General features: G+C 36.2%; 1 protein-coding gene across 3 annotated transcripts in view; it reads left to right on the plus strand.

Moving 5' to 3' along the window:
- The first annotated feature begins 987 nt into the window (after window positions 1-987).
- SCLT1 (sodium channel and clathrin linker 1) overlaps window positions 988-26,956 on the plus strand; it is a 44,190-nt gene continuing 18,221 nt past the window's right edge. Inside the window, exons 1-17 of one of the 3 annotated variants that reach the window (XM_062573968.1) lie at window positions 988-1,027; window positions 1,373-1,458; window positions 3,948-4,015; window positions 4,703-4,755; window positions 5,716-5,785; window positions 6,676-6,731; window positions 7,089-7,218; window positions 8,026-8,148; window positions 9,010-9,075; window positions 11,282-11,352; window positions 16,664-16,754; window positions 16,944-17,035; window positions 19,503-19,680; window positions 23,146-23,244; window positions 23,868-23,939; window positions 25,548-25,622; window positions 26,097-26,254. In XM_062573968.1, coding sequence (XP_062429952.1) covers window positions 1,425-1,458; window positions 3,948-4,015; window positions 4,703-4,755; window positions 5,716-5,785; window positions 6,676-6,731; window positions 7,089-7,218; window positions 8,026-8,148; window positions 9,010-9,075; window positions 11,282-11,352; window positions 16,664-16,754; window positions 16,944-17,035; window positions 19,503-19,680; window positions 23,146-23,244; window positions 23,868-23,939; window positions 25,548-25,622; window positions 26,097-26,254 — 1,436 coding nt within the window. In that variant the 5' untranslated portion in view covers window positions 988-1,027; window positions 1,373-1,424. Of the gene's footprint in view, window positions 1,028-1,185; window positions 1,459-3,947; window positions 4,016-4,702; window positions 4,756-5,715; window positions 5,786-6,675; window positions 6,732-7,088; window positions 7,219-8,025; window positions 8,149-9,009; window positions 9,076-11,281; window positions 11,353-16,663; window positions 16,755-16,943; window positions 17,036-19,502; window positions 19,681-23,145; window positions 23,245-23,867; window positions 23,940-25,547; window positions 25,623-26,096; window positions 26,255-26,956 lie in introns of those variants that run through there. The other 2 variants (XM_062573967.1, XM_062573969.1) reach the window with 2 other exon arrangements.

Raw genomic sequence — 26,956 nt, forward strand, 5'->3', positions numbered from 1 at the left:
CTTGAGGAGAATGCATGCTGCACTACATAGACTTTGGGAAGCTCATCACCAGTATACTTTCAAACATAGTAATGAGAGCAATATAAAGAGCATGTGTCTTTTAAAATCACAGCATATGCATTTTAACAATCTTCTAATACTGTATTTACCTAGCAGATTAAGCCAAATATCAATACACTGTAAAGAGATGCAAACTCCCAAGTGAAAAGTTTTTATAGCAAGTGCTTAGCCCTATGAAAATATAAATACTGCATAGCTTTGAACAAGATTAAACAGCATCTGGCTTACACATTTGGACCTCACCTACATCATTCTTACAATAATGAGCATGCTATTGCTGCTTGCAGCTGCAAGCACCTCACTTCTCCAAGCATCAGAGAGCTTAAGGTCTTCCATCCACATCAGAAACAAGGACAAACACAAGCAGAAAGCATTCATACTGGTATTTTTTTTCTGAACTGCTCCAACAAGACAAGGAAAAGCTAAGCCCTATGAGTTACAGCTACAATTACATTATTAAACATAGCTAGGGGCTCACAGAAGATATTACAGTTTCAGTTACACCCTCCCTTCCCCTCTCCCCCCTCCCCATGGCTTCTCCAGCCCCTAAGCGGAGCAGCATTTCCTGAAGAAAAGTTTCACGTATAAGCCTTATAGCTTAACGCAAACGTTTCCTAAAGCCGGACGCAGACTTCTCGGACCTTAAGACACCACAGACCGCAGCTCTAGAGGACTTAGCTCCGCAGCAACCCAAAGACCCGCCAACGCTCCCCAACCGCCCGCCTCACCGCCTGCGGCCACCGCGCGTGCGCAACTACCCCGCGCGCGCGCAGCCACCCCCCCCCCCCCCCCCCCCCGCCGCCGACTTTGTAGCCTCGCGCCCTCACGTGGGCGGGCAGGGGGCGGGGCGAGGCAGTTAAATTCAGCATGCGGCCTTCGCTCACGCCCCCTGCGTGGCTCTGCTGTCACGTGATTGCTGAGCCGTGTCGGGCCTGTCTCTAAGGGAACAGCGCGCGCGCGCCGGCAGGTACCGTTGTGTCGGTTAGGCGTTGGGTGTGGGGGGAAGGGGGCGACCGTTAGTGCTGGCTGCCGCGTGGCGCGGGAGGGGCTGGCGTGCAGGGAGGGAGGGAGGGAGGACGAGCGAGTGAGCAAGCAAGGCGGTGATCGCTGCTCTCCCTGTAGCGCCGCAACTTTGCTGCCTGAAAGAAACGCGAGCTGGTAGGCGAAGGAAGCTAAGCCCGTGGGCCTGACGGCTGATGCTGCCGTGTTCCTCCCGAACGGCTTTCACCATATCTAATCGCTGGCGAGGCGGAGCCTAGAGCGGGGGTGGGTAATGTCTGTAATAACCGACATTTCCCGTGGAGTTTTGCAGGATTTCCTAGGAGCGGGAACTTACAGCTGCGGGGAAGCTTTCAATTGAGAACATGGCCACTGACCTCGGCAGCCAGGGAGAGCCAGGTGAGGTGCCTGTGAGCGGGCGCCCTCGTGGGGTGACCGGCTGCCCACTGGGCGTGGTGGGATGGCCCAGGTGCGGCCCCGAGGCTGTTCGAAGCGTAGTTGGGGGGGGAACTGAGATCCTCTTGGCTTGGGGTCAGTTCCTACACAGATAGGAAACTCTGACATCCACAGCTGAAACAATAAGGTGATACTTTTTCTAGTTGTTCTGGATTTGCTGGAGTAAATGACAGCATTGAAAGCTATAATATAACTAGTAAAAGAACTGCAGTGAGAAGTTGTTAATGAGGGAAACTGCCAAAAAAGGGTCTACTGTGGTTATGTCTCTTTACTAAAGAAGTTACACTCCATGTGCTTAGCTTATGCTTGAGAGGCAAAGCCATATTTCCATATTCCATATTTCATCAAATCATGAGATTTGTGTAACAGACTGAAGCAAATATGTGTAAATATGTGCTCTCTGTTAAAACTTTCATAATTTAAGCTAAGCTTACATCAATTGAGTTAGAACATAATTTAATCACCAACAAAATATTGCCAGAAATTGTTTTGTGCTTTTTGAGTTTGTGCTCCTGTAAATAAGGAGTTGATGTATCCCAAGAATATTACAGACCTGAAACTGGTCTACATTGTAGGAAGTAGGAACAGGATCACAGAGCAAAAGATGCTAGGGCAGCACACTTGATCATTCACTGGAAATTCAAAATTTCTACTGATAGCAGAGAGCTTAAGTTTTGTATGACAGCTTTAGATGGCCAAAGCTGAAAGAACAGCTCTATAAATTAAGAAAGACTTCTCTAGAAGAACAATTTCAGTGTCTGAGCCAACTGAGCCATCACGACTTAAAAACCCAAATTGAATTTTGTATCCATATTTATTGTACTGTGACTTGAACCATCGTGTTTATACTCAAATACTATGTTTTTTTGTTTTTCCTATATTTTTTATGTGTTCAGGGATAGTTTCTTAATTATTTTAGGCTCTAAATAAAGCTGAGGCCAAGTCCTTTGCAGAGTAATAAGAGCTGTCTTTACTATTGAGAAGTTAAATTATCTCTTAGAAAAAAAAAAGATGGCTTTTTTTAAAGGTACCTAGTGCCAAATTTGAAATTAATTTGCATGCTAGTTCAAATAGAATTTTGAAGCCTACTCTGAGTTTGACACATGGATTACTGTTCTCTTGTTTCAGTATTTTAAAACTCTGATTCATGAATGTGTGTAATGCATGTAAAGCAAGATCCTCTAAGTACTGCTAGATTAGGCTTTGTAATATAAATATTTGTCATGTTAATGAGTTCTGTTCTCTGGCTATGATCAATTTTAAATTGAATTTTACACGAATGCATTTTAATTATCAGTAGTCAATCCTGCAGATGAAAATTGTTATGCCTTTGATAATCTACTGAATAAACACAGCTTTTATCAGAATATATTTAATGAATGTCCATTGAAGGTGAGTACATGTGCCAGTGGTGTGTAAGGTTTGTCCCCTTTTACTCCTATAGTCTTTCATCTTGGCAAACTACTTTGACTGTCTAGGGCAGCTACTTCTGCCTTTACTGTTCCTTCATGTGTTTTCAAAGTTACCCCCTTTCTCTCCCTGCTATTTCTTTTCCATAGCCTCCTTTAGATTGCTAGAACCACAAAAAGAATTGTTGGGATGTATATAAGAAAAAGTAGGCAAGAAGTTGTTTTAAATCAAATTGTTAGTACAGCCTTTTGATTTTCCTTTTCCTCCTCTTTACCTGCTCCAGATACAGAGGTGTCACCCAGATTCTTATGTATTTGTCTGATTGAGGAAGGCTCTATCAGCAAAAGGAAAGAGCTGTTCTTTCTTCCTTCAATTTCTGCTGTTCTTTGATTTGTAGTGCAAGTAGCCCCTGAAATCCTAATAATCAAAGTTAGATGAGTAAGGAAGGATGATGTCTTAGGTGACCTTTCCCACTGAGCAGTGTGAGATCTCATTAGCAATAGCATTTTTTCTTTATTTCAGAAGATGCAGGCACTGACAAACCACATGGGGAGATGGGGATTCTGGGTATATCTGAATGCTCAGACTCACTTATCAGTGAAGCTCTTCTGGCCTGAGTTTGTCAGATGTTTTTTTTTAGAACTGCAAGGTCCAATTCCCAATGAAAGGTTAACCATCAAACATCCAGCTAACTGAATTGGACACACAGGGTGTTTGTTCCACTCAAAGATTTCATGAGCCATTAAGATATTGTGCCATATGCATTCGTGGATTTTTAGGCTGAAATGTTTCTAAATTTATAAAATGAAAAAGAATGTGAAAATGGAGTTGAGTATTTATTATAACACAATCTTTGTAGACATCTTCAATTCCTATTTTTATGAAAATAATTATGTGCTAAGTGGAAGAATTCTATGAAACATATTGTCTTTAACTCACTGGATAAATAGGCTTCTGGCTGCCAGTGCTTAATCTAAATAATTCATGCTGTATGTATAAATCTCTAACTCTGTATTTTTCAGATCAGAGGCTAAATGCAGCTTTTGGACAGTATGAAACAGATAAGTTTTTAAGAGCTACTGTTGAGCAGGTATGTGAACTAAGGGATGGAGGTATTTTTGTGCTGAAGTACTATAACGTGTCTTTGCTTATCTGCTGCATAAAGTGCAGCTTGCTTTAGTGTTATCTAGCTGTGGGTATGATCACATCACTGAAGTATTGCTTGTAGTACCAAGCAGCAAGAGAAAACTACTGTAACAGTGAATCCTGATTTTTACATGTTTTCAAAAGTTTAAATCATACAGAAGAGGTAATGTATCCCAGAAGGAATGCTTGATTTGTAGAGTAGACTTTCCACTTTACAGACTTGCCTTTTCTAAGAGACTAGTCTTAAGTAAAGATAATTTCTTGTGTTAAGTATTGTAAGCCTATCTGACAATTGGTGCAGAAGCTAGGGCATCAGCACTTTCCTGATCCTGAGATATATGGAAATGAATTTAGCACTTGGGCAAAATCTTAATATTTGTTTTAAGAGTGAGCTGATTTCCTCTTGAGTGCATTTGTGCTTTATTTCAGAGCACCTCCAGGAAAAGAATCAGTGATGATTCTTTTTCAAATTGAGGTAACCTTCAAGAATTTTTGAATGTAAATGTGAAGCTGATTGTATGGAATAGTATGCATGCTTTCAGAACAGACAGAACAAACAGCTTTGGGTGACATAGGAAAACCTAAAACTACATGCTGTATAAATATTAACAAGTAAAGTATTCTATTACAGAAAAATATCTTTGAATCTGGTACTGCGTCAGGATCCAGAATGAGGAACCAAAGGTAACAGCAGTTCCAAATAAGTGGAAGTATTGTGAAATATTCAGAAGATTGTCATGTGCTTTTAAAAGTATGCTTTAAAAGTGTCCTGAAGAAACTGAGTTTATGTACAGGTGTTCACAACTGACTTGTGAATGGATGTCCACAGAAGTTTTCCCGTGCAGTTGTTTTTAGATACTATTCTATTTTTTCAGTAAATAAAAATTTTCTTGGACAACTTGTAAATGAAAGAATGGCAGATGAATTAAGGAATTATTCTAACTTTTAAAATAAATATAGGTGGAGGTGAGATTGTATGAATCTAGGTAGCACAGATAATTGTCTACCATCTGAGCAAGTCAGAGTATTTAAATGCTTGCTGTGACAGTGTGTTAAATCAAGCTTTCTGTATGCCCCATAGTGAATCACGTAATATTAATTGTAATTTCCCTTCTGTAATAGGAAAACAAAGTGCCCTTTCTCATTTACTAAGCTTTCAGCTTTTAAGACATACTTATATACTTGTATCAAGTGTATCAAGTATCTGTATACTTGATACAGATTTTTTGGACAACTACCATTAGTTAGAAAAAAATTTGGAAAGAAAAAGTATATGAATAGAACTACATTATTTTGTATTGTAGGCTGCTTAATGGCTGTTGTATGTGAAGGCAGCAAGCTGTAGTGTTAAGTCTATTTTTCTGTGTATAATATGTAGATAAAATTAATGTTGTATCAATGCTTCATTATTTTTGTTGCGCAGGAATTCTGCGGTAAATTATTATGCTTTGAAAGTAGTAACTAACATTTGTTAATGTGATTCTAATGAATGTTGACCTTGGGAGTAGAAACAAAAAAGAATAGAAAAGTGACTGCTTTGTTCTGTTTTCTAGGTTAACAATATTGTAAAACAAGTTAATTATCAGAACAATGTTTTGGCATTTACAGAATGCATTCTAAGCATGTTTTTCCACTTTTCTTTAGCTTGTCACCTCTAATTGCAGAGTATGACAAGCACTTGGAAGAAATGAGTGAACAGCTGCAGCTTTACCAGGTATGGATGATTCTATCCTATTTCAGACTGTACATTCTCGGTATTCTATAGTATTAGAATTTAGAGTATTTTTTATCAGTAAAGTAAGATCTGACTGCATGGTGCTTCATGTGGACTATAGTCTGCCTGGAATTGAAGGGAGAGCTTTTTATGAAAAGATTGTGAGATGGTCCAAACAGATCAGAATACTGTGTTTGGAGAAGTGATACTGTGAAACTAAACATGCATATTTTGTTTCTCTAGACCTAATATCAATGCAAGTATCTTAGGTGATGCTTAGATGAGCCTATCCTGAGACCACTTTTCCTGTTGGTCTGATCTTGGCTGTGCAATCCTGCTAAGTCCTGCAGCTATAGATATGCTCAGACTTCTTAAATGTTTAGCAGTTATTGTTGGTGGGAGGACTGTCCTTTTTCAAACTACGAGAGAAGTTTTTCACCAATTCTTCAGATAACTCAAAAGCAAAGTGGAAAGAGATAGTGTTATGCATTATATTTCTTTAGTTATAGTATATTTATTTTCTATATAACTGAAGTTTCTCCTTAATTCCTGAACTTTTTATTAAAAACTTAATGTGTACTGGGTGGTAATTGTACTGTATTTTTAAAATTTGAGCTTATTAAAAATCAAAAAATGTAAAAGAATTTCAAAAGCTAAGTTTAGTGGTGATTAATATTAAACGATCAAATGTAACAGCAGCTAAGTCCTGTTAAGATAGTTAAATTTAAATGTCATCCTGTGGCTTTTGTTACAAAAGAATGTCATTTTATTTATTGTATTATACTGACTTAAGTTGTCCATCCGTCAGAATTAAAAGATGAAGAAATAAATGGCATTTAAGCTTTGATAATTCAAATATGAGGGCTCACGCCTAAATATTTTTTCATTAGGCACAGATGGGTGAGATGAGACTAAAATTTGAGCAAGTCACCAGGGAAAATGAAAGGTAAATAACTATTACTGTGGGCTTTTCTTTTTCTAAACTTTAAAAAGCCTTTCTCTAGGACCTAGAAATCTTCTCAATCTGCTTAAAATATTTGAAGATTTTGTTCTTATGTACTTAGTGTTAGAATCTTAAAGTTCTTCATATGGATTACAGCACCAAATCTAGCAGCTTTAGCCATATATCTGTCTAAAAAATGTAGACAAACTATTCCTAATGTTTGCTTGTAGAATGTAACTTAATACATTTACATGCAGTTTAGATGTAAACAGTATGTAGTAATTGAAGGTATGGTACTCAATTGTTCAGAAAGTTACTGTTGAGGAAGTAGTTTGCTGTACTTGGTTCTTTCAATTTCAGGCTGCATGTGGAGTTGAAAGAGGCTGTTGAGAAGCAGCTGGAGGCCTTTCCTTTGCTCATGGGGGCTGATGTTTCTGCGGATGAAGAAATAGTGAAAAACCTTCAAGAACAACTGCAATTGGCCAGTCAAGTGTGTGAAAGGAAACATTTGTACAGATCTATTGCTTGTGTAGTCCTTGGTAGATTAGGAGAAGCAGTTTTACTTCTTGGTTATGAATTTTTAATAACAGTTTCTTGAGACTGTTTGGAGGCTCTGATTTTCTGCAGCTAAAGAAACAAGTGCTTACACTTCTGACTTCAAGACTAAAAACACTACCAGCTTTGTACCCTCAGGGAGTTTTCTACATTTTGTGCTTGTGGTTTCTCATCTGACTTAATGTTGAATTTCTGACCAAGAAATATAGTTCTACCTAGTTCAAGTGTAGCTTGTCGTTTTGACTGGCATATTTGATCAAAAACTTTGCAACATGAAATAAGACAACAATATGTAGAATACAGAAATTAGTACTTAGAGCTGTAAACATTAGCTGAATTTCCTGAGGTTATTACAACGATACATAAATCCTGTTGCACAGAATTAAATGGAAGTTAAATTGAGGGCTAGATTTTGAATACTGACTATTGTATATACCATAGGCCTAAAGTAAACCTGGAAAAAAAAAAAGAATCTGACAGTTTTATAACTTAGTGGAGTTTTTGAAAAGAGCTGATAAAGATTATGGAAAAATTTGTAATTTACTTTTAGATAGTTAACCTGCAAGTCTTTGTTTATCTCCAAATTTAGTATTTCTTGTGGTTACAAAATAGGTACAGGGAGAAGTACAGAAGGCAACCTTTTCCTTAAAGGCTAAGACTTGTCTTTTTAGAGAATGGTGTATGTAGATAAATGAGCTCTAAGAATATTTTATATAGGCCACTTTCTTCTGCAACTTCCTAGGAAAAAGAACAAGCGCTAGAGCTGTGGCAGACTGTATCACAGGACCTTCATCATCTCCGGCAGCAGTACCAGGAACATATGACTGAAACACAGATTCATGCGGCTGAAAGGCAAAAGCAGAAAGTAATTTTTATCTGTATAGTTAATTTTGGGAAGTATTTGTATACTGCAGTGGTTCTGGGTGTGCATATAGTCGCACTGAAGGGGATGCTTCTGCCAGTACTGTTAATTAGTTTCTGTAATACACTATAAAACTGGGTGCTCAGATACATGGTTGCTGATTCATCAGATTACACCACAGGATTGGGGGAAAAAAGTTATTTCATGTATCTAAGGACAGTAACTTAGGGAATGCACTTAGACTGAGTCTGAGTGCAAGTGCATATATGCACAAAATGGGCATGCATATAAAATGTTGGTATTGGACGGTCTCAAATCTTGAGTTTATCTTCTGAAAAAAAAGACTGCTGAAGATTTCTAAATTATAAGTTGAAAGTATCTTGTTCATGTTCATACATTAGTCAAGTGTTCCTGGAAAAGCAAAAAAGCCTGGGACCTGAAGAGTTTAACTGAACTAAACCATTTTAGGTATTGTCACAGGGTGGTTGTATGTTGCTAGGAGCAAATTAAGCCAGTCATGTGAGCATTTCTTTATTCTTAATAGATGGATGCCTACATACTTCATTTAGCAGAAATAAACACAGTAAAGGTGTAGTCTGTGTGGCTGTTTGAAGGCACAGTTTTCATATTTGGTAGTCAATATATATGGACTTTAATTTGCAAGAGTGAAATTGAGATACATTTTTTATTAGTAAATCTGACTTGTCAGATTATGAGGTCAGCAGCTAAAAATGATCTAATTCAAATCTGCAAAGATGCATTGAATTTCCTGCAACATGCATAAATGTTTTCAAAATGTTTTTAGTTGACTATAGAATTATGATAATTATGTCCCTGATGATTAAAGCTGAATTCTCTTTTTAGGATCAACTGACTGGCTTTCAACAGCTGACTCGACAACTGCGTGTAGCCAATGAGAAAATAGAGTTGGTAAGTGAAACATTCTGGTCAGTGATCAGATTAATATATTTTTTTTTTATGCTGGAGCCTCAAAGTATAGGAGAAAAGCCAGAAGACCTTCAGACAGGTATCTAGTTGGAAAAGAACTTGTGCTGCTTGGATTTGCAAACTCCTCTAAGGACAGTCAAGACATGGCTTTTCCTGGAGTCTAAACGCTGGGTCAGGGTGGTTGAGAGGCAAGACCTTACGTGGGCTTTTTTGTCAGTGTTGAACTTGCACTCAGTTTACCATGTTAAGTGCACTTACTCATATTTTAAAACCATCTTCACAAGGAAATCATAAGGAAAGGGGTTATTTGAATAAGGATGTCTTTTAAAGGCCAGCTTTGCCACATGCTTATTGATTTCTAGTTTGTCACTGCTGGCATCAGTGACTTCACATATGACCTTGTTAGGGATTTTTCTGAGCTCTAATAAGCTTTGAATACATCATCAGTACCCTTAGAGTATGATACTTTGGTCTCAAAGCTTTAGCCCAAGACTTCAGGAGTGACAAGCAATTTTAATACTATCATAGCAAAATAGGAGTGTAAGGGACTTCATGATTTTGTGTGGTTCTTGATCAATGTTTGTCTTAAATACTGTCAGTGCTAAAGACTCAATCTAACCTAGGCAGTCTGCTCTTTTTATCTTCTTTTCTAGAACTTCTTTTCTTACTGTCTGCCTTCTTTCTTGGTTTCACTTAAGCCTGTTTCTTTGTGGAATATTGTAGTTATGAGGGAAAGATCACTTCATTCTTTGCAGTACCTTTTTTGTTATTGAAAACTGTTATATTGGCATGTCTTCTCTTCCTTATTTTGTTCCCCTCTTCTAGGCAAAGCAAGTCAATTCTCCTAATTTACTCTTTGACTATGCTACAGGCAAATACAGTGTTGAGGGTTTTTAAAACACTTTTGGTGAGGATTTGGAAGTTAGACTGCTTGATCTGATAACTATCTTAAGCAAATCAGTGGAAGGTATCTCAAATAGAATTACTATATTCTTTAAAATTATGCAGCAGAGAAGAGATGATGCTTTTATGGGAGAGTGAATTTTGGGAATTCTTTCAAAGTGGCAGTGTTAACTGAAGGTATTCAGTTTGCATTTGATTTCTCTAAAAAAAACATTTGACAAGAGCTGTTATGAAAGGCACAAAAGTGTCTTGGGATAAAGGAGCATGTCCTTTCTTTTTTTAATCATAAGAGATCAGTATCATCTAGATACTTTGTCTGGGAGAGTTGGGTATATTTGTAGAAGTTTGGAAATGAGATTCACTACTCAGATGGCAGTGTTTGTTACTGATGTTAAACTGTTTGAAGTAATGAAAACTGAAGTAAACAGACTTGGAGAAAGATCTCAACAGAGTAAAGTTTAATCAGCTATTCAGTATATTTCATTGGTATTAGTAAAAGCAAAATAATGCATGTGAAGAAGAAACTTTCACTTTGGTATTCAGTGGTGGTCTCAAAATTAACTTACCACTCTGAATAGGTATTTTAGGAACAGTTTTATGAAAACATTTCTCAGCAATAGTTCAGGCGAAGGGGGCAAGTAGAATGTTAGCAGTTATTAGGAAAGGGGAAAAATGAAAGAGCATAACATGTTCTCTAATTCCATAGTCTACTAGTATTTTGAATGTTGTGCAAGGTTATGGTTATCTCATCTCTCAAAGGAGAGTGTAAGAGCTAGGAAAGGCTACCAGAGTAACAAATCTGAAGTGATTTTTCAAATGAGAAGACAGCTGACAATGTGACATATGCAGAGCTATGGATGTTTTAGAAAAAGTAAAGGAGGAGCAATTAATCATTACCAGTCAGGGACAGAGGGCATTATATACAAGTAATAGCTGATTTAAAACAAAGGAATTTTCTTTCCAGTGATACGTGATTCAGCTGATGTGCTCACTGCCACAGGGTATTCTAGATAGAGTAGCTAGATGGGAAAGCTAGAGGGTAGGTATGAGCTGTTACAACCCTTGTCTCATGCTACCAAAATATGGGGAGAGAAGGGGACAGTGGCTGACATCAGTCAGTATGTGATCTTCTATAATATTCTACCTAAGCCTTGGGGCTTAGAGTCCAGCCACAGTGTTAAATAGATTTTTATGGTGGTGTTCTGTAGAAGTATCCTATAACAAGTTTGAATGCATGACATTTTCAACAAAACAAATGTGTTACAAATCTCTCCTTGTTTTGCAGAGCAATCAACAGTTTCTGAAAACAGTCACAGAACAGAACGTGGAACTAGAGCAGCTACGGAAACAACTGAGGTATAAAGCAAGCCATGTAAAAAATGCTTGAGCATCTTTTCTATGCATTTTTTTTTTTTTACTGACTGCTGTCATTGATCTTGTGTGTACTACAAAACTGACCTGATAGTGATAATTACAATGGTTTCAGTTAATGTATCTTAATGGTTTAAAAATGTATGTATCTGTATTGATAAAGTAGCATGTTTCCAGTTAGCGTTGTTTGGTTCAGCTCATTGAAATATTAAATGCCTTTCACCTTTGATTTGAAAGGAATAGTGTTCAGTATTGCAACAGAATTCTCTCTGATATCCTTATTAGACAGTTTTCACAAAATTTAGTTAAATGGCACCTAGTTATCAGTTGTCATGAAATATGAGTGTTCTGAGTAGTTGAAGTTTTGGTTTTTAAATGTTTGTTAGTAAAATTTCCATTCAGTATTTCTAGATGAGCTATAAACCATAGGCTATTAGGATATTAGAGGTAAGAGAAACTTTAATTACATTCACGAAGTATAGCAGGGGGAGATGAGAAAAATACCTGAAACAATTTCCTGATTATTTGTATTTACAGCCAAGCTGTTTAATGCTGATATCTAACTTTTTTATTAGTGATGGTTGAGGTCAAACTAAAATCTAATTTCTTTAAGCAGTGGGTTTGCGTACTGACAATAAAAAGGAAAATAAATTCATCATCAGCCAGCAGTATTTTTGGATAGCATTATCTAAAGCTTTTTAAAGTACACATGTAAAATACACTTACACAAGATGTACTTAAATATTGGTTTATGTAATTTTTTTCCCCTTCTTTTTTGTGGTTATGGTTTGATACTGTAATTAGCATTCAAAATAGACTACTAAGATGTTTTTGGGCCATCTTCTGTATAATATTTTGATTTGAAGGAGTTTCACACCAAAAATTGTACAACTGATTTCTAGAATTTGCTACGCATCTTATGTAAATGGTTAAAGTTGACTACATGTGTGTTTTGTGTGTACATATTTATGCACACTATTTTGCATGCTGCTTTTACCGATAGTGCTTGTATTTAGTTAAATGTGTGCTGACACTGATTTTATGACTTCAAGTGAAAATCTGATGCAGCCATTCTTTCTCTTCTCTTCAAAGCCCATATGAAATATTACATAAAGAGCATCTGGTATTTGTTGTATGCTAATAAGCACTTATCCTTGTGAAGGTTGAGTGTTATTCAAAATTCAGCATTATAAGGAGTCTAGTATACCATATCTCTTAAATTCTTACAGCTGTGACAAGTATTGTGTACTAATATCCACAGTAAAGATAAAGGTTTAGAGTGACTTGTGTGATTCATTCACATTCAATATTTACTTGTCTAAAAATTGCTCACTTAAAGAATGCTTGTATCCAAACTTTCTTACTTTCTTAGAGCAATAAAAATTAGCTACTTTGAGCAGTAAGCTTTTACCAACTGTTTAATAAGCTATAGTTTAGCTACTGTAAGTACTTATCTTAAACATTTCCCTTGTACAATAGATCCAGGACCAGGACTTGATTTCAAATGTAGTTATTCTAATCACTGAAAATGAAATTGTTTAAGGGAACTGTTAGCACCTTTCAGATTTTTATTAGCTAAGATTTTCCACAGCAAAATTATTAAAAAAAAAAAAAAAAAAAGCCTGGTTTAGAGAAGAAAATGTGACAGAAGCACAAGATATGGTGAAAGTGTTGTGCAAGATATTTGCTAAAATACAGCATTTTTCAGCCAGGTCATTTGCAATTCCTTGTGCCTGCTATTCCATTTTTTTGAAAGGAAGGGAGAATGTTTCCATATCTCTGTTTGGAATATGTTTGGGGATTTCCTTTGCATAGGCTAATAGTACTGAATTACTATTGTAGTATCACTCATCTTATAGATCTTCAGTCATGTTGACTTCTAGTAAGTGAATATGAAAGCAATTAACATGAACTGAACCTCCTTTTCAGACATGCAATAAAGATGTTATCAACATTCAGTCTATTTGTCCCTTATTTCTAAAACACAACAGTTTTGATGGGAAAACTGAAGTCATTCTGGATGCAGTTGGGCAGCTGGTTGGGTGGATTTTTGACAAAATTATAGGTGTTGTGATTCCCTTTGAACTTGTTGATCTTGTATGTATTTTTCTGCTTTCTTTTTAAAAGAAAACTCTTCTGCAGGCTAGCTTCTGAGTTCTATAAAATTCTTGCATGATAACCCTTTGTGGGTCAAATGACTGTATGTGGAATGACAACTCAAGTAGCCAAGTTACTGTTTTTGGTTCCTAGCCATGCGTACACAGGGTTCAGTATACACTTTCTACGTGGCAATGAGTGTGTGGAGTAGAGGGCAAATGCATATTCTGCTTAATGCTGCTTCAGAAAGTTAGTTATTAAAGGTAGAAGCACAATATACTTAAAAGGGATCTGAAAGCTAATAGATCATCTTCCTCTGAACTTGTGCTCACAGCTGCTACTGTTTAGATGAAATAATTTTGATCAGTTGCAGTTCTATAAATAGCAATAAGAAATTGTAGTGAGTGAATTTTCATACTTAAGCATGTTCATGTGAGTATCCCATCTGTTATCTGTTCCACCCCAGCAGTCATCTTCACTTTAAGAACACTAGATTTCTAATTTAATAGGGTCCTGCAGGCAAAGACTGATTTTTTTTTTTTAATTGGGATCAAAGTAGTTTGTTTTATTAATGGCATGTAATTACTGAGAGTCAGTGACTTAGTTCATGAATGTCAACACTGCTACAGCTAAACCACAAAGTACTAATAAATACTTGCAAACTTGTGAACACCCTTCTCTAATCCCATAAAACAATGATTACATGTATTCACACTCATTATGTATACATATACCCTCTCACAGAGTTCAGGCTACAATTTCTAGGTGTACTGATTTACTGGATATATGATTACTCTAGTTTTCTACTTGCACTGTTTCCTCTGTTAACTTATGTCTTGCTGAGAAAGTGCCCTGTGAGTTCACATCTGCCTGAGACATTGATCCCTTTTTACTTCACCTTGCACTGTCAGTCTGCTAGCTGGATGCAGGCTACTGAGTGTCTGGCAGAGAGGTTGCTCTGTCAGGCCTGGGCAAGGTGATGATGCTTATGGGACAGCTGGCAGAGTCAAACATGGCTTAACTACTGCTCAGGTGCTGTCCTCTCACTCAGAGGTCACTCTGCTCTGCAATGCCAAATTATTATTTTTTTCAAGCTATCTACTGTTCTCAAAATCCTCTTGGTTACTGTTTAATCAGGCCAGTGGTCAGCACAAGCAGGCTTTGTCACCGTTAAGTCTCCCTACAGAACTATGAGTTTGGGGCAAACATCCACTCAGAGCAGTTTTGGGTCTCCAGTTACAGGTGCTGGTTATGTTAGTGTTCCTCTTAGATAAGCTGTTGTAATCCGGGCTACATAACCGAGAGGGGGCTATAAATTCTTGAAATGACAAAGATAGTACTTTGTCATGTTCACAAATGGTGACATAGCAGCACTGTATAGTTCTAAGGTTAAGTGCTGCAGTAATATTCCAAAAATATTTTCACCAACTGGTTTTTTTCTCTAACATGAAGTTAGATGGAAGTACTTTGCATAGATTATATAGCATATATTCCTGATAATTCTAATACTTCTTTCTAATTCTAAGTTTATGTGTTCTTAATAGGTTTATATTGACTTAGGATGATAGAATAACAAATGTAGAAAGGAAAAGTAGGTTCAAAAAAACCCCCACATACATATAAGAAAATGTACATTTGATTTGTATGACTTGGATTGAGTTTTTGAAGTTGCTTATAAATAAGACTATAAATGTACATTTTAATACATTTTAGGTTTTTTGAGAGTAATTTAGACAATTTGAGAGTAATATATGACAATGTAAACAATCTGCTAGCTGTAGCTATGTAACATTTTAAATGTGCTCCTGACAGGTTGTCATCCTATATTTGCAGTACTTGTATCTAAAGGAAGACTGCTAGATTAGATTTTGATGGGCGATTGGAAAAAAAATTGAGTTTTCTGCTGGACGTTAATTTTTGGAAGATACTACATATTATTTTTTAGATAAGAAGCTGGCTTTATCCAAAATAAAAAGTAGATATTTGGGTGAAAACTGCCTAAGGAAGTTTGAGACCTGAGTCATTGTTTCTTATCAACATTACAAACTCAACTGTGTTTTGTTTTACAGCATATTTTACATATTTTTAAGGAAGCACTTTAACGTCCTTGTAAATTTAAGTGCTCTTTGTAGCACAAAGATGCATGATTCAAAACAGATCACAATCAAAGGTTTGGATCTGCAGTGAGGTTCATATGTCTGAAAAACGGTTTTTATCCTTTTTTTTTTTTTTTTTTTTTTTTTGAGAAACAACAGAAGGAACTTTAGTTACTGATGAATTAGGCTGAAATTAAAAATTTGCTGTAGAATTGGAGAGATATATTCTGTATCTCTCCATACTGTATGTTGCTTAACATTTACAGGTGGGCACAATATGCTCTTGCCTTTTATGCCACCGAATAAAAATGAGTTGTTATTTCTATAATCAATTTTGGCTTGATGTTGATTCTTAAAAGTATTAAATATTTTTTAGCTTATTTTATAACTGTTAGCACTGTAAGTTTGCATTAGTTTATCTGTGTACTCTTTTTAAATTTTAGCATACATGTATTCACTGGTCTTTACATTTAGTCTGTTATGCACCTGAATAATTTGTCACACGCCAGTGGAAGGAGTTTGTCTTTCTGTTCCCATGTCAGAGGTGTAGCAGGGGTGCTCCTTTAAATAAGCTTTTATACTGAGCAGGAAGTGTCATTTGGTAACTCTAGTCCATTTTTGTTACTTTTCTGTTTCAGCTCTCTTGTCGAGCCTCTTCAGATTGCAAAGCCTATTAGTTAAAATCTACAGAAGTAGTTAATCATTTTTTTTTTAATTTGTAGTCCAAGATTTTACTTTAAAAAGTAAAATCTAATTCTGAAGAACACTTCTCTTTAAAGTATCTGAGGCTGATCTTATAAGTTGTTGAATCACTGCAAATTTTTAACATCTGGTGGTCCCAAATATTTATTCAACATGCACACCTTCCTGTTCGGCCATCTTTAAGAATTCATTTCACAAGACAAATGTTTTAAAGAATTTGGCATTCTTCTCTTGCTGTGCTATGTACTAAGTGGATGGAGGGGAAGTAGCTTCTGTCCTGAATTAACAGTTTTGTTATGAAGGCTGACTGCCCTTCACACCTGTTTCAATGAAGTTGTAATAGATTCTGGTTTTCCTTATAATAATTGAAATTTAATTCATGGACTATTTTCTTTATACAGGCAAGCTAAAATAGATGGACGGACAGCAACTGCTAAGGTTGATGAAATGACCAGATTGACAGAGAAGCTTCAAGGCCAATTGGAGAGAAGGGTATTGTAGAGAAATTAGTAATTTTCTATTGAATTTGAATGGCTAGTCAGTTACCTGATACATGTACCTGAATACATGATATTATGGAATTAATCTCAAGTCATTCTCTAATTTGTTTTTTGCTAGTATATCTTTATATTGTTAAGTAAAGCTCAGATGATGTCTAGGTAACACATATGTTCTTTCAAGGAGGAAGATACAGTATCTGCTCAACAGAGAGAAGAAGCATCTGACAAACGCTTGCAGCAAGTGCAGTCTAGTATAAAACAATTAGAAACAAGGTAAAGATATCTTATTGAATGTTACTAACAGGTTACATACAAGTGATATATGATCTTTTGCTCAGCATCTGGATTTTGTATTTCTGAATAGTTCTGTTTTCTCAAAATACAGATGTTTTATGTTTGGCTGCTTTTTCACAGAATCACAGAATCAGTAAGGTTGGAAGGGACCTCTGGAGATCATCTAGTCCAATCCCTGCTCAAGCAAGATCACCTTGAGCATGTTAGGGTTACATTCAGGTGGGCTTTGAACATCTCCAGAGAAGGAGACTCCACCACCTCTCTGGGCAACCTGCTCCAGTGCTTTGTCACTCTCATCTCACAGTGAAGAAATTCCCCCTCACGTTTAGGCAGAACTTCCTGTGCTTCAGTTTCTGCCCATTGCCTCTTGTCCTGTTGCATGGGACAACTTAAAATAGTTTGTCCCCATCCCCTTGACACCCTCCCTTCAGGTACTTATACACATTGATAAGATCCCCCCCTCAGTCATCTCTTCCCCAGGCTGAAGAGGCCCAGCTCTCGTAGCCGTTCCCCACAGGGCAGATGCTCCAGTCCCCTAATCATCTTTGTAGCCCTACGCTGGACTCCCACCGGCAGCTCCATGTCTCTCTTGTCCTGGGGAGCCCAGAACTGGACACAGTACCCGAGATGAGGCCTCCCCAGGTCTGAGTAGAGGGGCAGGATCACCTCCCTCGACCTGCTGGCAACAGTCTTCGTAGTGCACCCCCGGATACCATTGGCTTTCTTGGCCACAAGGGCACGTTGCTAGCTCATGGTCAACCTGTTGTCCACCAGCACTCCCAGGTCCTCTGCAGAGCTGCTCTCTGCAGAGAGCTTGTGCTGGTCCATGGAGTTATTTTTCCCTAGGTGCAGGACTCTGCATTTGCCCTTGTTGAACCTCATGAGGTTCATCTCCGCCCAGCTCTCCTGTCTGTCCAAGAAAATTTTTGTCATATTTGTTCTTCTCTATGACCTTTCAGAAAAGTTTCTGGCATCAATGTTTTTAAAATTATAAAACATACCACCTCATCTTACTGACTGTAATGGAGAAAAAATGAGACATATTTTTCATTCTAATGCATGTGTTCCAGTTTAGTTTGACCTCAACTCTCATTAATTTTAAGCGGAGTTTTAAAGAAAAAGGTTTACACTGGAATTACAAAATAAGCAGGTTTAGGGATGAATACAGTTGTTTTTTTCATCCATATTAAATAAGATCTAGCAGGTTTCAGGAGTGAATACCCTTTTTTTTTTCTCCATATTAAATAATATCTGCTTTCAGGTCTTAGCTCAGCACGCTTCATACAGAGAACAAAAAAGATTGTTAAAGTGTGTTAAAACACACTTCTTAACAACAAATGATAGCTGTAAAAGTTGTTTGAATACCTGGAAAGCAGTAGAACTTTAATTCCAGCATTGTTGACTGAAAGCTTGAAGACTCAGTTTTATTTTGTTGGTTCCTCCACCAGCTCTCCAAGATTGTCATGCTTAGCTGAGCACATTAGTTTTGATTCCGGTATCATCAGCAATTGTTTAACTATTAAAATTAGTCAAATGACTTGATAGCAAAGAAGAGTTCTTAAATTTTGTACTGAAATATTTGTGACAGTTCATGTTCTCTAGAACCCAAATAATTACCTGGGCATTATGACTATATGGTCAACTACTGCCTTGAAGAGTTGCGCAGATTTGTACAGCTGCCTCTAGTTAATGATTTTTCCTCGTCTGAGCACTGTGGAAGCTCTTACATTTATTTTGAAATGTCTTAAGGAACCAATGAGCTTTTATTACTTTCTATAAGCTTTTGGTTCTCCAAAAGTTGTACTTAATAGAGTTGTGTGTTTTTTCATATACATGCTGGAAAGTAGAAAGTCTGGCTGCTTGAAGAGGCATCGCAAGTGTTGTACTATGGATATTTAGCACATGCAATTTATTGAATGAGCAGCACTTAGAGAACTTGCTGAGATTTTTTTTTCTTTTAAGGATACCACAGAGACTCTTTGGCCCTTTCTCATGTCAGCCAATAATGACAATCATAATTAAACAATAAGAATTTTTGAGCTATTGTAAAATTACCAGCGTTTTTCTTGTTCTAATGGTATAGTTGAAACTTCATTGCCCACATCTAATTATTCCATTTCTCCCATAGAGGAAAATTTTATCCCTTCTAGGGTTGTTCTATTTTGTTTTAATATAAAACATGCTTAGTGATTTATCCCTGGATAGCAACATTCTTCTAAGGATCTTCTGAGACTAGATATCTGAGTTAACTCCTTTAGTTCTGTTTCTTTCTAGGACATGATGAATACTAAACTTAAAGGATTTCTCCAAAAACAAGCAGAAAACCAGTAATGCAGTTTTGGCAAATTATAAGTATTTTCTACATTGGAAAAGTAGTTTGAAAGAATTAAAGTGTCTTAATTAAACATCTTATTGCTAAATGAGAAAAAATTTTACTGTCTTGCAGATTACGTGTTACTGTCCATGATGCTGAGCAACTGAGAACAGAAAAAACAGCCCTGGAGAAACAAATCAGAGAGCTTCAGTCAAAGTGTGCTAGTCTAGAAAAGGAGAAGTATAATGCTGTTACAAAAGTCCAAGATAGCATACAGCTTTTAGAAGAAGCTAACCTACAAAAAAGTCAGGTAAGGCAACGAATGAAGGTATTTCCTAGTTGCTGGAATACTTTCATCGCTTACAGTTGCTAAGTGGCAGGCACACGTGCATGTATACACAATCAAATTTCTATTTCTCTTGTACTAAAGTTAGTAATGCAGAAGAGAGCAAACCATGATATGTTTGTACATTATTCAGACTTGTCATACACTGTAAATTTCAAAGAATATGGGTGCCTGGATAAAGGTAATCTAAGTGTACTGTACTTGAATATTGAAAAGTTTCTAATAGTGAAGTTGCAGGGAAAAACTGAAGAGTTGCTTGACAGTGGATGATAAAATAGCACATGAAATTCAATTCACATTTGTCACACTCAGTGCTGAATTTACTGTTATCTATCGGGGAAAAAAGGTTTCAGATTTGTCATGGATATTTTTTATGAACATATTCACTCAGTCCTCAATGATAGTCAAAACAATGAATAGAATGTTAAGGGAGAGAGCTGAAAATAAGTTTTTATGCACAGTGTACCTTCATGTGCAGTTCTGTTCTGGGCATCTCAGATAAGACACAGATGAACTAAGAAAAGTACAGGAGAGGTCAGTGAAGATGATTAGGGGAGTAGTGAGACTTTAAAACAATTTTGATACAATGGGGGATTAAACTGTCATAAGATATGTGTATGCAGAAAGCATAGATATACAAATGCTCAAATTCATGAGAGAACAATCCACCAAAACTTCTTAAGGGCAGTCTCTAATGCAAGAGGTGTTGACACATCAATTGATCCCCCAAAAAATCACCTTGTTTTCCCAGTTCTTACCTCTTCTGAAGTATCTACTGCAGGCCCCTTTCTGAGACAGGATATGGGGCTTTGATAAACTTTCGTTTAATATAGGCACTTTCTTGTTTTAATGCTAACTTTTAGCTCAGTCAGATCAGGCCTTTAGAAATATAAAAGTAACTTGAACTGTGTTTGCTGGCAAGACAGAATTTTAATGCACTTAGACTGTAGCAATCAGTAAATGAAGACCAGCTTAGTTAATGCCTGTAGGGAAAAAATGGAGAATCATAGAATTTATTCTGTTTGGGATAACACATTGAACAATTAAGGAGATTAACACACTTCTTAGTCCTTTCAAACTGAGTATTCTCCTGGGAACCTATTTTTTTCAGTTTTATGTTTTGGATTAAGTTAGTTTTTTGTCTATTTTACTCTTTCTGATTTCAACTCTGTGACAAAGGAGCTAGATCCTGTCTGGCAGAAAAGAGGCCTCACTTCTTTAACATTTCCTGCTGCCTTCTCACCTTCTTCCAAAGTATATTAAAATATTAACAAAATTTATGGACACAGGTAGTTACTAGAATAGCCAGCAACTTATTGTGATTCTTCTTGTAATACAGAAGAGAAGCATGATCAGAAGCTTGTAAAGGATCATTGAAGCTGAAAGTGGTACCCCTGAGAAGACTGAAATCATGAGCACTTGGTAGTAACTGAAAAGTACAAGATGGGCAGGAACAACTGAAGCTGTGGGTGAAGGAAGTGTTGAGGTATTTGGGATAAATCATTAGAAAGGAACAGAGATCTTTTATAGTGTATGCCCCACATTTCCTAACTATGCCTGGCAAGCACATAGTATATAGAAACTACATCTTGCTGTAGTTTCACTGTTTTCCCGTATATTTTTTGTCATTTAGAAAACCCTTATGTGGCATTTTTCTAGCATCCTGCTTCATTTTCATAATTTCTTCATAACTTTCCACATATTATTTGCTTTATACACTGATCTTTTGCAATTCTCTTAGCCTATTAGACTCTTGTTCACAGAAAATAATTTTACATCCTTCAGCTCTTGCTGGATGCCTTTAGCATGGTCTGTTCCTTTTCCTAGTAAGAAATATTTGATCCTTAGCAGCATCCCCCCTAGGGCCAGACACAGGAAAATACAAAAAATGGAATAAAAGATAAATAAATAAATAAATAAATTCAAAGTTTAAAGATCAGAAAACGTTCTTTTATGTGAAAATTACTGATAAGGAGTGTAAATAACATTTTCAGTCTGCTAAGTGTTAGTACATCAGAGCAGTGTTAGAACACAAGTGTTCATCCAAAAGTCCTTTAGCAGAGTGTTTGATGCCACCTGCTATGAATTCACACAAAGTATTTCAACAGAAAGAAGTTGCCCGTAAAGATTACTGTGCTTTAAAGTATGCCTCTGATACAGTAACTGAATAATATAGGTAAATACGTGGTTTGTTATTAATAACAGTAGTATAATCCTATAGTAAGAATAAACTTGAAGTTACAGAAACTTGTTAATTTACTGTAATAACTAAAATATTCCCTCTGAATTTTATATACTGGAAAATTAATGAACGAACGGGATCAAAATACAGCCTAATATATACATTTAGTTAACTCTGTGTGTTTAAACTGTGGCCGGGGAGGTTTCTCTTTGCTCTGTAAGAGATTATATGGAAAATGTAATAGGAGCCTATCATAGCAATTCAAGGTGCTGCTTCTGTTATGTTAATGTTGTAAAGCACACAGAGTTAAACTTACGGGGAAAAAAAGAGAAGAATTTTAATAGGGTTCTTTGAGAAATAAAATGCAAAATTGAATTGAATGGGAGCAGTGAAAGAGAAGATGACAGATGAAGTGGCACGATATTGCCTGAAGGCAATAACCTTCTGTAGACTGAGTTCATACCAGTCATTAGGTATTTCATGTCTTTCTGTCCGTCTGTGTGTTCTATAAGCACCTCCAAAATTTTTTTCTCCCTCATCAGGAATTCTATAACCTGTTTTACCTTCTGTAATCTTTCCAGACCAGGATCTCCTGTTAAATTTATGGCCTATATTCTAAGTTCAGTAGTTTTCTTCCATCCTCATCTGGCAAGGTTTCTCACTGTACCTTTTTCTGTAATTTTCACTTTCCTTTTATGCTAAAAAGCTGTTTGGCCCATTGTTAACCGCTGTGAAAGGGATCACGTACACATTCCTTATTTGCTTGTTAGTGTTTTTCTGTTAACTTTAGTTTTCTGGGAGATTAGTAGTTTAGTATATCAATATCAATATCAAAGATGCTCAGCTGTATCTAGGAACATGTGGGTAAGTGTGTATGTATACAGGTATTCAAATTCCTAACAAAAAACTTTTTCTGTGTGATTCATAGTATTGTTTTTTGTTATAGATCTTGGCCCCAAATAAGAACATTGGAGAGTACTCTTACCTTACCTATGCTTTTTTCTAGATCCCAGTACAGAAAGGCATCTATTGACACAAACTTTTTGCATGGTTCTGGTTTACAGGAATGTGCGTTTCATGCAAAAGATGCTCTGATCTTGTTTCTTGTGTTTCTGTTTCAGCTGCACCAAAGTAGAAGGAAAAGGGACTTTCTTGGACAGTGGCTGTGTGTAGCTGCTTCTCAGTGCTAGAGGTGATCTTATCACTAAAGTATTATCAGTAGTATTTCAAATTGTTATTTTTTCCAGGCACTGTTTGGGGAAAAACAAAAGGAAGAGGAAATCAAAAAGATGAAAGATGAAATGTCCCAACTTGCAGAAGATACTGCTGCAAAAATTAGAAAGGCAGTAAGTTATCTTGTTAATAAAGAACCAGCTATGAGTTTAGACTGAAATAAAAGTTTCAGTATTTATAATAGGAGGCATATTGATTCTAGAATAATTTATTTTAGAGGGTTTTTTTTGTTTGTTTTTATTTTTCAAGAATGCATCAGAATTGGCACATATATGTGTGACTGAATTCTTATAATAGTAGTGTCCTGTGCAGGTCAAACATTCACCTATGTGCCTGTATAGCAGTTCAGATTAGGTTCAGATTTTTATAGAATGCCCATGGCAACTGAAGCTGACCTCATTTTAAGTCAAGATAATTTTAAAAATCTCACAGTCTGATATTTTATGTCAGCTGTCCTGAGCAGTTTCTGTTGCCTGAATTAGACTTGCCTGAAGAGAACTTCTTAACTTTGCAGACTCAGATCTGTTTTCTTCGAATTGTTAGCACTGCATACTATGCTGTATGATCTGTATAAATGCCTTGGAGGTGGTTCCAACTAATGAGAGAGAACCAGCAGAGATTGACTACTCAGCCTTCTTGCCTTTATGTAGAAGCAGGAGGAAATACTAAATGTGTATGCAAGAGTCATGGCTGACCTTACAGGGTTACATTTTAATTTTACTTTTTTTGACTACAGGTAGACTCTGCAAAGAAACAATACAATGTGCAGATTTCACGACTAACGGAAGAACTTTCTGCTCTTCAGATGGTATGGTCTTGATTGATGAAAATATATTTTGAGAATATATTTGAGAATAAATATTTGAGAATTCTAACTTTCAAATAAAATACTACATTTTAGTATTTATTATTTGTGATTCAGTATCAAGCCACATAGGTAAAGAACCTAAAATGTTTTTCAGGACCAAAAACTAAGAAGCACATTGTTAACAGTTTTGTGAAGAGAGGATTCTTGGTTTTAGACACACATTTTTAGGCAAAGCTGTCAAAACTTTGGTTTAGTTGTTTCTAGACTGGTGTTCCTCACTATTATTAAATAGAAGCTATTAGTGACTAGTTGCAAAAATTGATCATGACTGACCACTATCCTTTTTTTCATGTGCACACATCAGTCAATGGAAATTTGTTAGAAAGTACCTCAGAAATAGGTTTGGGTTTCTTCTTATCCCATTTGAGAGATTTTGCTAGAAATTCTATGTTTTTAGTGTAGTCTGGAAATGATTGTGTGTAGATTTTTGTGATGGCTATCAATAGTTGCATATGAAACCTTTAGTTTCAGCCTCAACAGTCCCATAATTTCTGTGCACATACATGCTGTCTAGCGAGTCTGATCAGAGCCAGTAAAGGGAACAGTTTGGTACTGCTGTGTAAACATTTCTGCATTACCTGTATAAAGCATCTTCACAGCTCTTCTGTACAGTTTGGTTGGCATAAAAGGCAGTGAACAAATAATATAGACAGTAATCCCGTATATGGAGGAATCTCGCAGGTATCTCAAGATTAATGAGGGAAAATAATTGTCTGAAATTATGCTTTATTATGGTATAGCCTCCTTTGCCTCCTGCAGGTTTCCAGGCATTAATACACTGTTTATTGTCTTTCATGTTACTTGACAAGAGCAACTGTCTTACAGTCAGTGCACAGGATTTGTTTATAAGGGTAAAGGATACTTTACTTTGAGAAATCACTTTTGATGTGCAGATTTGCCTTATGTGTATTCAGTCATATCTTTTACTATGAATCTGGGCTGACTTTCCAGGAGATAACATGGTTTTGCAAATACAGCAATTTCTTTGTGTAAGTTTATTCCTTGAGTTATACATATTTTAATTACAGTTCACAAACACATTTGCACTAAGATTAGTAAATGACAAAATTCTGTGATTTAGCAAATATTTCCCATGTGATGGCATCCCCTATTTCTTTCAAGGATATATAGCTCTTGAAAAGGTGATTTCTGTATATCTGTATTTGGAGGTGTAGAAATTAAATATATGAAAGTTGGTAAAGTATACTAAGAGAAAGTCTTTGCATCATAATTATCATTTTCTTGAATGAACTAGGAACTTAAATCATGTGGGAAACCAAAAGAGCTTGGTTAGGAAGCACCTATTTATGGATTATTTTTTTAAAAAAGTTTAATTTTACATGTCTGTGGAGTGATTGAGACTTATCCCATAGAAAAATAATGAGCAGATCAAATCAAATATATACATACCAGAAGTGTGAATCACATTTGCAGTGGCAGATTTTTGGGTGTGGGATTTCTTGATCTTTGCTTCTCTCGGCAAATTTAGTATTTTTATTGTGAGGTATTTTTTGATAAGACATACTTTAAAATGACTTTCTTGAAAAGGAATGTGGAGAAAAACAGAGTCAAATTGAACGGGTCATTAGAGAAAAGCAAGCAGTGGAAGAAGAACTTGAAAAGGTAAGACAATATCATGCATTTTTATAAGGCATTTAAGATCGATCTTTAGAAAGATGTATTGACTTTTCCATGTTTCTCCCTAATATTGGGATGAAAGATTATACTGTGATCTTTATTTTTTTCTGTTATTTTTTGTTAAATTTTCTTGATTGTAAACATCTTGTTTTTTAAAGTATATTTTTTTAATCTGGAAGGCATTTTAAAGCTCTACTAGTAAACTGAAAAAAATGATTCTTTGGAAAGTGTAAAAGATAAAAAAGAGATGCTTAACATAATAAAAAGGATTAATAAAATAAATAATAAAATTAACTGAATGCAAGATCTTTGAAAACTTGTTTCCCAGTAGCAGCAATATCGATAGAAATTCAGTTCTGTTTTAGATCACTGGAAAATAGGACACAATGAGGAGTAGCCTCATGGTCAGTACTACACTGCAAAGCACTAGTGCAAGGTAAGGATGATCTTACATGTCAGCTTATTCTTCAGATTTACCGGGAAGACAGAGGACATGAATCTGACAATAGAAAACTAGAGCAACTGCATCAAAAATACCTACTTGCAGAGTGTACAAAAGGTGACCTTCAGCTAAGTCTACAAACAACACAGAGTAAACTGAAGCAACTGGAAATGAAGTAAGTAATGGATGTTCTCCAAGTCCTTATTTAATGAAATTATTTCTGTCTAATCTAAAGCCTCTTGCTGATTGTGTTAGGTTTTTGTGATATGTTTTTAACCAGTAGCAGGAACAGTAGTAAGTTATATTGTTTCTGAATTTCTTCATCAAGGGCAGTTATGAATCATTATAAAAAAATTAAAGGGGAATAACAGGGTAGAATCTAAGATTTTCTTCATTTTACAAAGGAACAAGAACAGTTTATTGTTTGGAATCTTACTACATTTTTAAATACTGTTACTAGGGAAAATTGCTCTATAATATATTCAGACAAATTATTGCTTTATAAAGTCATCTGTGGTTTGGTGTCTCCTAGTCCACACAGAACATTGTGTGTTGCGTAAAATAGTGAAGTTCAAGTCTGTCTTCAGAGCTCATAGACATTACTGCAGTTCAACTAGTGTAACAGTAAAAGTACAGTATGCTCCACATTTTTAGACTAGGTTGTTTTGAGCATGAGAAGTGGAAGATTCTCTAGAAGTTTCAATCATTTCTATATTCCATTAATCATAAATCCTACCTCTTCCCCAGAGCAATCCCCAGTTGGGAACCTGGAACTTCTATAAAAATTAGAATTTACTGCTTCATGTTGGCATTTCACTGAGATTGCTACCATATTAGATTGTTTCACGAATGCCCTCTTCTCAATGAAGTTCTTTAC

This window comes from Rhea pennata, chromosome 4 (assembly GCF_028389875.1).
Source record: "Rhea pennata isolate bPtePen1 chromosome 4, bPtePen1.pri, whole genome shotgun sequence".
Taxonomy (NCBI): domain Eukaryota; kingdom Metazoa; phylum Chordata; class Aves; order Rheiformes; family Rheidae; genus Rhea; species Rhea pennata.